We start from the raw sequence: 10,465 nt of genomic DNA on the forward strand, positions 1-10,465 counted from the left end.
GTAAAATTGGGATAGTAGTGGTCGATATGTTAATTTCAATGTCAATAAAAATTATGATAAACTCAGAGTCAAGTTCCTACGCATTACTTTAAGCCATTATAGAGCATCTATCGATTGATTTAAAATTACAACTTTCATACACTATTTCTATCCAGTTATAAGTCTTATACATAGTCTTTTGTATCCAGTTACAACTTTCAAATTTTATACAATAAGTCTTTTGTATATTTTGTATCTGATTTATACATAGTAAAAACAAATTTCATACAACTAATTATATATTACACAACTTATCTATTACTTTCATATATAATTATATACAACTACAATGTAATACCACTTAAATACAAATTTTATACAATATGTCTTTTGTATATTTTGTATCTGATTTATACATAGTAAAAATAAAATTCATACAACTAATTATATATTCTACAACTTATCTATAACTTTCATACATTATTTATTTGTATGTCAGGTTCGACCTATGGTGCACCCTGTGACCAACATCATATAGAGACATCTACTGTCATAAACAAAGATTTGTCTCAATTTAATTTTATAAAACCACTTGCTTTTCTTCTCAACACTAATAGGATATAATGTTGCAACTAATATACACAGTTCTAAATCAAAAATAATAAGTTGGAACTGGAACATTAGAGAACTACCCACTGAAGCAACCATTTTAAAAATTGTACAAGATTGTAAATATGTGGAGCAAAAAGATTTGAATATGAGCCGCCAGCATTTTGTTGTAGCAATGGTTTAATTAAGTTGACGTCACATGAAATGCCTAATGAACTCTTGAGTTTATATTTAGGCAGTACCGAAGAATCTGAACACTTTCGTACCTACCTTAGATTATACAACAATATGTTTGCATTTACTTCCCTTGGAGTGAACTATGACAAAGTACTAGCAAAAAGAAACCAAGGAATTTATACATTTAGAGTACAAGGTCAAATGTATCACTTTATAGATGATTTAATTCCAACAAATCGGCAACCAAGAAATTTACAGTTGTATTTTTACGATGAGAATGCAGAAATATTAAATCGAATGGCTTCGTCGGATATACTTCGACAATCGATTGTTGATAAACTAATGAACATGCTAAAGATAAATCCTTATTGTATCTTCTTGAAATCTCTAATACATATTCCAGAATTATCAGACTTTTATATTGCATTAAGATGTGGCTCTGGCTTAGATCAACGAGTATATAACCTGCCAACTGTGTTAGAAGTAGCAACATTATGGCTAGAACAAGAAACGGGCAATAATAGTTCTGCACCTCATATTCGAATTTATACTAACAGTAACAAAAGCCAATTAGTAAATTACTATTATGGTTGCTATGATCCTTTGCAATATCCACTTTTATTTCCTTATGGTCAAAACGGCTGGCACTGCGGTATTCCAAAAATCGAACAACCTAGAAATAAATTGAGAAAGCGAGCTTATTATGAGACCGAGCAGCTTCCGAGTGTCTCTAACATGTGTTCTATTGATGGATTACTTGATATGTAAGCGAATGTTCTGCAAAAAGGGAAACAAAAAAGAAATAATATTTTTTGTCGTGAATACTACTGTTACAAACTCCAGATGAGAGATAATGAGGAAAACGGAGTTTTACATTCTGGTAGATTATTTCAACAATATTCAGTTGATGAATTCATAAAAGTAGAAACTCAAAGATTAGATTTTGCCTCATTTAACCAAGATTTATTTCGGATTAATGTACTACAAGGACTTTTAGATATCTTGAGACTTGGCGAAAGAGAAGCTTCTAAGATAGGAAAACAAAACTTTCTGCCAACAAGTTTTACGGGTGGTCCAAGATATATGCGTCAACGTTATATGGATGCTATCGCATTAGTGCAGCATTTTGGAAAGCCTGATATATTTCTGACCATAACATGTAATCCCTCTTGGCCTAAAATAAAGGAACATGTGCTCCCAACAGACGAAACTCAAAATAGACCTGATTTAATTAGTCGAGTATTCAGAGCAAAGGTAGAAGAGATGAAAATAGATATATTAAAAAGAAACATATTTGGAAAAGTTGCAGCCTTTATGTACAGTATAGAATTTCAGAAATGCGGTCTTCCACATGCCCATTTTCTTGTTATACTTACTGATGACTACAAATTATTAACACCTGAGGCTTATGACAAATTTGTTTGTGCTGAGCTGCCTGACCCTGATACATACTCTTACTTGCATAAGCTTGTCGTTAAACACATGATGCATGGGCCTTGTGGTCATTTAAATCCTACAAATTTATGTATGAAAAAAAATGAGTGCAAATTTAAGTACCCCAAGAGCTTCGCTGATGAGACGACGAAAGGAAAGAACTCATACCCAATTTATAAAAGACGAAATACTGGTAAATCTGTGAAAGTTCGAAAACAATTTCTTGATAACTCATGGGTTGTTCCCTACAACCCCTATCTGCTATGTAAATAAAATTGCCATATAAATATAGAGGTTTGCTCCGACATTAAAGTTGTGAAATATATGTACAAATATATCTGTAAAGGACATGATAAGATATCATTTGGCTTACACGAAGATAACACAAATATACAAATAGATGAGATAAAAGAGTATCAATCTGCTAGATGGGTGTTACCTCTAGAAGCTATGTGGCGCTTATTTGTGTTTCCTATTAGTGAAATGACTCCGAGTGTTTATCACCTCCCATTACATCTTGATGGACTACAATTTGTCTCTTTAAAAAAAACCGACACAATAGATAGTATCGTGAAAAATCCTATGATTAAGAAGACGATGTTGACAGAATTCTTTCTGATGAATGAAACAAACAAAGATGCTAAAGAGCTTAAATTATTGTGTAAAGATTTTCCACAACACTTCATATGGTCATCTACCTATAAAATGTGGACTCGACGACAACAAGGTCACGTTATTGGTCGGGTTGTAACATGTCATCCAACAGAGGGAGAAACATATCACCTTAGATTATTACTAAGGAATGTGAAAGCACCAAAATCATATAAAGATCTTCTAACAGTAAATGGAATATGTTGCGACACATTTAGAAAATCTGCAGAAAAAAGAGGGTTATTACACTGTGACAACAACTTGATTGAATGTCTGTTAGAGGGTGCATGTTATCAAATGCCTTATAGTTTAAGACGTTTATTTGCTACAATATTAGTATACTGCAGCCCTGCCAATCCTAGAGAATTGTGGGAACAATTTGAAGATTCAATGTCCGAAGATTTTAAAATCCTAGCCAATATAACAGCAAAAGATATCCACCTCGCTTTTCTAAATCACATTAATGATATACTACATTCTATGGGTCATGATATTAATGAGTTCAATCTTGTTTTAGAAAATATTACATCTTCGAAAATGGCAAATGAAGTGAAGGAAGCATATTTCGAAAGAAACATCGTTGTGAGTAGCGAAGATTTGTTGTTACATAGAAAATTAAATACATAACAAAAAATAGCATACGACATAATCTTGCAAAGAGTATTTGCCAATGAATCGGGAGCATTTTTCATTCATGGTCCTGGAGGAAGTGGTAAGACGTTTTTATATTGTGCCTTATTAGCAACTGTGAGATCTAAAGGATTTGTAGCATTGGAAACAACAACTTCTGGAGTTGCAGCTTCGATCCTTCCAGGAGGACGAACAGTTCATTCACGTTTTAAATTTCCGATTAATATTGATGAAACATTTTCTTGCAATATTAGCAAGCAAAGCTCACTGGAATCTCTGATTCCTGATGCAAAATGGATTGTGTGGGATGAAGTATCAATGGCTAAAAAGAACATGATTGAAGCTTTAGATTCTCTCTTGAAAGATATAATGAACACAAATGTGCTTTTCGGCGAAAAAGTTGTTGTGTTTGGAGGGGATTTTAGACAAACTCTTCCTGTGGTTCGAAGTGTAAAAAAGGAAGATTTCATTGGGGAAAGCATATTGAACTCCGAAATATGGAACGAACTTGAAAAACTACGATTATCAGAGAATATGTGTGTTACACCCCAAGTTTTCATACGTGAGAGTACGTCGTAAGTCATTGATATAAGCTCGGAAATGAGATTCTATTTGAAGCAAATAAAGTAAGTTAATCATGTTACCTTGGAGGTTACAAATATTTAAGATCATGAATAACAAGTACCAAGAGGGTTGGAAATCTTAGAAGCTAAACCAATTGAAGAAAATAAGTTTCGTCGAAAGTCGACAAGTTTCGAATGTTATAACATGTACTTTGGGGTAAGACTAGGGTTATTAACATGATAATGAGGTTATTCTATGAGTTATTTTAGTCGTATGATATTCATTTTCTACATTTTGAAGGCAAGCAAGTTGTGGAACAAGAGTTGGCAAAGGTCATCATAAGTTACATTCATAAATTTGCTGAAATTTAGGTCAAATGTATCTGAGAATTTCTCCAAATATACTTGGAATCATAGGGTGTTCTACATACCAAATGGAAGGTCTACAAGTCTAGTTTCTAACGCGTTAAACCGTTTGTCAATACGACATCGGAGTAGAGAGATATTCACATTTTCGTGAGACCGCGCAAGCAGCTCCCAATGGGACCTACTTAGGCGGTGGTTGACCTACTTCAATTTATAAACGATTTGGACGCCTATTTATGCTCATTTTTCAACTAAAATTTGTCTCCAAACTTCTCCTAACCCTCCTAAACATATACCACAAGGGTTTGAAGTGATTCCAAAGTGATTACACCATATTTCAACATCAAAACTTAGTTCTAGTGAAGAACAACACTCTTTGAGGTTGTGTTATCATTGAGGATTGGTGTGGGCTGTATTTGGATGAAATTTCAAGTTGTTGCTGCTGTCTAAGGTGATTATAACAGCCTACTAATTGTGCTTATTCTTTCTTGTATGTTGGTTAAGTTGTTAGGATGATAAACTACAAGATAATACTTGGATTAGCTTAAGTCACTTCTATGGTGTTGTATTGCTATTAAGGGTTGTTGTAAACTGAATATAACTTGAATTTTGACTTAAAGTTACTGTATAAGGTATGTATATTGTGATCTTGCTTGTGCCTAAGGTTATCTTGATGTTGATTAAGTTAAATGGATGGGCTAGACATGAACTAGTGAATAAAGTTGCTAATTGAGGATAGTTAAAGTTGTGGATTATTTTCGTTGTTATAAATATATGTATAAGGCTGGAATCATTGATTAATGACTTCATTATCATGTTAATGATACTTTTATATTGAAGTAAGAAGTCTATAAGGATTGATAAGCGGTATACGGATTCCAATCGGAGCTTGCCGCTCGTCATAATGTAGTTGTGACTTGTTGTTATATGGTGTCTTGATATTGATAATTATGTATTGATGGATTGCTCTGGTAATTGTTGTTGGTATATGGTATTGGAGGAGGCCCTTGTTACAAGGGAGATGCTGCCCAAATTTACGTAAACGAGCTACTAGCTTAAGTTATAGACTTAGCCTTTGCTCAGCACTGATTTTGAATCTCCTTATACTATGATAGATTGAGTTGACTTGTTTGAAGAGTTGCTTGGAAGGGATTAGGGACTCAACGGATTTAAGGTATGTTAAGGCACTTTCTTCTTTCTTTTAGCATGATCTAAAGTGAAATGAATACGCTACTTCATAACGGATCTACTCCTAGCAACTAAGGTTGTCCATATTGTTCTTTCCTTATAAAATTATTCTAAGCAAGTGTGTATGATCCTTGAATTCTACTAAGGTTCATATTGAGGGTATGGATGTCCATAGTGCTCTTAAGTCACTCCAAAAGGTTTAGAAGGTGATTCCATGAGTTGAGCATGCATTATATATAGGTATCTATTTTACTCTACCGAGCCGCGCTATAGTCGGCCGGGTACGACACCTATTGTGCAACCACTGATCAGTTGGGTTTTACCGAGCTCCACGTGGTCGGGTACGATTCTACCGAACGTTATGATGGTCGGGTATGCTTTTACCGAGTCCTCTTTGAGGCTGAGTACGATATGATGATGATGATTCCCACAGAGGCGAATGTTTTAAAAAGTTTATGTATATATATGTATTGTGCATTTCATATCAGTAACCCCTAGAGGCACTCAGATGTTACAGGTTGTATCTCCTCTATCTCTCTCTTTACATTACTGTTCTTGTTTATGCTTTCCTGCCTAACATACTCGGTACTTTATTCGTACTGACGTCCCTTCTGCCTGGGGACGCTGCGTTTCATGCCCGCAGGTCCCGATTAATAGGTTGACAGTCCTCCTAGTAGGCTATGAGCTCAACGAAGGTGTTGGTGCACTCCACTTGCTTCGGAGTTGCCTATTTGGTCAGTATGCTTTAGATATATATTGTATTGTATGGCGGGGCCCTGTCCCGACCTTTATTATTTTATGTACTCTTAGAGGCTTGTAGACAGATGTCAGGTGTATGGTATAATTGTATGGCCTTGTCGGCCTATGTTTCGAGTTTACTAATGGTCATGTCGGCCTTATAGGCCCGTATGTCACATATATTAGTTTGTATATCATGTCGGGTCTTCATATGTTGAGTATTCCCTTATGTTTTATTCTTTTTATCTCATGACGGGTTTTCTGGCTCATTTACTCATGATAACATGATAAGAAAGATATGTTACGTTGGTACTCGGTTGAGTAAGGCACCGGGTGCCCGTCGTGGCCCTTCGGTTTGGGCCGTGACAATGCGTGCCAAAACTGATCCCTCTTTCTGTGAATATTTGATGTGAATTGGAAATGGAAAAGAAAAACCAAACATGGATAATAAAATAGAAATTCCGAGGTCTTTCATTGTTCCTTATATTACTGAAAAAGAATCTTTGGATCTTTTATTCAACATAATATATCCTAATTTGCACATGTCTCTTCACAATTCTTCTTTTTTAACTTCACGCGTTATTTTGACGATAAAAAATGACTTTGTTGAAAAAAATAAATGAGAGACTTATAGCTCAATTCCCTAAAGAAGCTAAAACATTTATTGCAATGGATGAAACTGTTGAACCAAATGATCAGAGCCAGTTTGAGGATTTTTTACATTCATTGAACCCTACTGGTTTGCCTCCTTACAAATTAATCTTGAAGGAAAATTGTCATGTTATGTTGCTGCGAAATTTAAATCCTTGTGAAGGTTTATGCAATGGTACACGACTGATATGCTGTGATTTTAAGAGTCGTGTTATAAGCGCTAAAATTGCGAGTGGTGATTTTAAAGATACATATGTATTTATTCCCAGAATACCATTATTATCTTCAGATGATGAGAAGTTACCAATACCATTTAAAAGAACCCAATTTCCAATACGCCTGTGTTTTGCAATAACGATAAATAAAGCGCACGGGCAAACATTAAATTATGTTGGTATTTATTTACGTGAGCCAGTGTTTTCTCATGACCAGCTATATGTTGCTTTATCCAGAGCAAAGAGTTCACGTTGTATTAAAATATTAATCCGACCACCTACCATAGATAACGATGATGACCATTCTACATATAACATAGTGTATAACGAAATCATTCAAAAAGCACTTCTATAAGTCTGTAGCTTTCTTCTTTATACTCCTGATTTAGCCTTCTATTCTTTATTTCAATAATTTTCTTGAGACTTGAGACAATTTCTCTGCAATTTACTATGTGTTAAATAAGAGTTGGCTTGTGTATCTGCAAATCCTTCCTAAACTTTTACTCATCTGATATTGTCAAATTATTTACATTGTGAACTTTCCAAGACCAATAAGTCAAAGCATTCATCTTTGCAAATCTATAAATACAAAGCTACTTGCATATTTATGTGATTTTTTTCAACTCTGTGAAGCTGACCTGGCTGACATTTACATCAGGAAAAAAATAACGTTTTTACCTCCGCCTGTGTTCAAATTATATTGTAACACAGGCGGTCCCAAGCCCGAACAAAGGAGGAGGGTCTATTGTTAGTTGTATTTTATTTCTTCATTTGAATGTACTTACTGGTTTCCTCTTATAAATTTTTATACATCACTATTCAATATGTTGGCGGAAAAAAATCTATTGTTCGTTTAAGAAACGAAATGAAAAATAAGTTAAAAACTTATTCATCTTGTATTTTGATGTCTTTATGTTCCTTTACTGCCTACTAACACATATAATCTGTGTTGCAGGTATTTTAAAGAGATCTTCTAAAGTAAAATGTTTTCACAAGCTGGTACTAAAAGGTACTGTCACACTAACCAAATTTTGATATAGTAATTTCATTTTCTACCTTAGAGATTTTTTCATTATTTGATTTTATATGGATATCTTTACATATTTAAATGATGTGATTAGTTTTACTACTGGAAGTTATCCAATTAATCTTCTTTAATGTCTTTATTATATTCATTCAAGTATCATGCATACATACAAATAATTAACATCATATATATTTAACAGAAAAAGCAGGCAAGAGACCGTCGACATGACCGTCGACATCCTGCTTGCTGACAGAGGGCAATTTGGTCTTTCTACTACTTCTGTGCTAGGTATAATTCCTTTTGTGTCCCTGCACTTGCTGATTTGTGTCTTCCCGAGAAAATCTAAATATGTAATTTTGCAGTCTCCATTGACGGCTACCAACGATTTTGTTTCACTTTTGGCAGAAGTGAAATCAGGTGCTTTGCTTGGTATTTTGCAGTTCCATATTTGATCTATTAAAGTAATGGTTGAATCCTTCTTGATTTTGTGAAATTAACTGCTTGAAGAGAAATTGGTGTTTCAGCCAACTTATCTTGTCTTTGTTACTATGTTTTTCATAGCAGCTCCATCTCCATAAGTGAGGACTCAAAGAATTCATTACAAGGAGATTTTAGGGCTATGTCCAGCGGCATCCCAACCACAATCATCAATTTTTGAATATATCATCAAAACAACAAAGACTACTGCTGTAAATTAATGGGAATGAAGACAACTGATAGAGTGAGTTAAAATTCTTGTGAGTTAAAACTCTTTAACAGTAACTCATGTTGGTATTACCTACTATAATTTTCCAAAGAAAGTTTTAAGCTCCATTATTCTAAACTTCGGTTTTAAAGAGATAAATACTAGTTTTATGCTTTTGCTGTCAAGTAACTACTGCTTTGTAAATCCAAATGAAAATAGTGATACCCTTGTCCTATAGTTAAAGTGTTAGAAGAAATTTCTGTTTCTTATTGATGGATCCCCTCAAACTGATGCAGACTTTGTCAAAGGCTCATTTAATCAACCTATTTATACGAGCTTTTACATATAAATCTTTACTCTTTTAAGTCAAACTGTAATATAACTTATAAATCAACCCTGTTTAAAAGTTAAATATAGTAACTTAAATGAAAAAGGTCTACAAATAACTATAAATTGGGATTACCATTGTCAGCTAGAATATACTTGTTCTTGATATAGACGGAATCACAGGCTCATTGATACAATCCATAAAATTTGAAACTTTATTGTTCCTGATGGTAAGTTTCATAGTTTTTTTGGTATGCACTTCCAGGTATAGCAAGTGAAGATCTTCTGTTCTGTTACGCAGACGGAGTTCTTACTGCAACTTCAGTCCAGAAAGGAATCATTTTTTCTCCTCTCAAAGAGATAATCTGCTAAAAATATTTGAGTTAATTATGAAGCTGGTAAGTGTATATGCACAGAGAAATAAAAGATCTTGATATTTCTGATTGATACCAAATCCCCGGCCTACATCAATGTATATACTACATTGCAAATAAGAAAGATTTCAGTTGTTAGTTTTTCACTGGTTACTATAACTGTGATAAACAACCGTGTTTTTATTCAATTATAGAAAGTTACATTAAACCATTCCTCATATTTGGATGGTTATAACAGAAAATGAAAAATATTAAGTAACAAATAAAGTTAAAATACTTTAGATGTTTATTAATATCTCAAAATTCATGTTAAAGGAAACAAATATTAATATTGTGATGTCTGCTTCTTGATTTGGATGATTCCAAAAAAGAGAAAGAAAAAGTTGCTAACTTCTAAAAAGAGTAACCATGTCAGACATTATTAATATATTGAAATTTATGGTATAGGAAAAAACTAACTTTTTCTCCATTTATGGATAATAAGAAATGAATTTTCTTGGCTTGGTGTTTAGCGCGGGGATAGATTTATCCATTTTATATCAGTTTTATTTGAATGATAAAAAGAACAAAACGGAAATAGTTTACTAATAATTTATGCATAGCTGTTCGCATGAATAACTGCCTTTCTATATCCTTGTATATTTGATTTTTAGTTTTTTCATGTATGTATGTTGCATTTGTTTATTCCTTTATTTTGGTATAAATAAAGTTTTATTCCTTTCTTTATGAACAAAATTCACAAAAATATATCACTAACTCCACAACATGGCAGTCTCATTTCTGTCATATCATATCAAACTTATCAAAAGTAAGAAGGATGTGCTTATGTGATTTGTTGAAGTTGTCAAACT

The 10,465-nt window shown here is 33.5% G+C and overlaps 2 protein-coding genes across 2 annotated transcripts; both read left to right on the forward strand.

Annotated features, from left to right (window-relative positions):
• Positions 1–876: 876 nt before the first annotated feature.
• Positions 877–1,533, forward strand: LOC142163889 (uncharacterized). Its single transcript, XM_075221045.1, has one exon. It carries the CDS (start codon positions 877–879, stop codon positions 1,531–1,533), a length of 657 nt encoding a protein of 218 aa, XP_075077146.1.
• A 75-nt stretch (positions 1,534–1,608) lies between these two features.
• On the forward strand, positions 1,609–9,612 carry LOC142163896 (uncharacterized). The gene is made up of 5 exons (XM_075221049.1): positions 1,609–2,392; positions 2,492–3,436; positions 3,593–4,016; positions 8,428–8,657; positions 9,506–9,612. The coding sequence occupies exons 1-5, from the start codon at positions 1,609–1,611 to the stop codon at positions 9,610–9,612; spliced, it is 2,490 nt and encodes an 829-aa protein (XP_075077150.1).
• Positions 9,613–10,465: the final 853 nt, after the last annotated feature.

The sequence above is a fragment of the Nicotiana tabacum genome, chromosome 1 (genome assembly GCF_000715075.1).
Source record: "Nicotiana tabacum cultivar K326 chromosome 1, ASM71507v2, whole genome shotgun sequence".
NCBI classification, from domain to species: Eukaryota; Viridiplantae; Streptophyta; class Magnoliopsida; order Solanales; family Solanaceae; genus Nicotiana; species Nicotiana tabacum.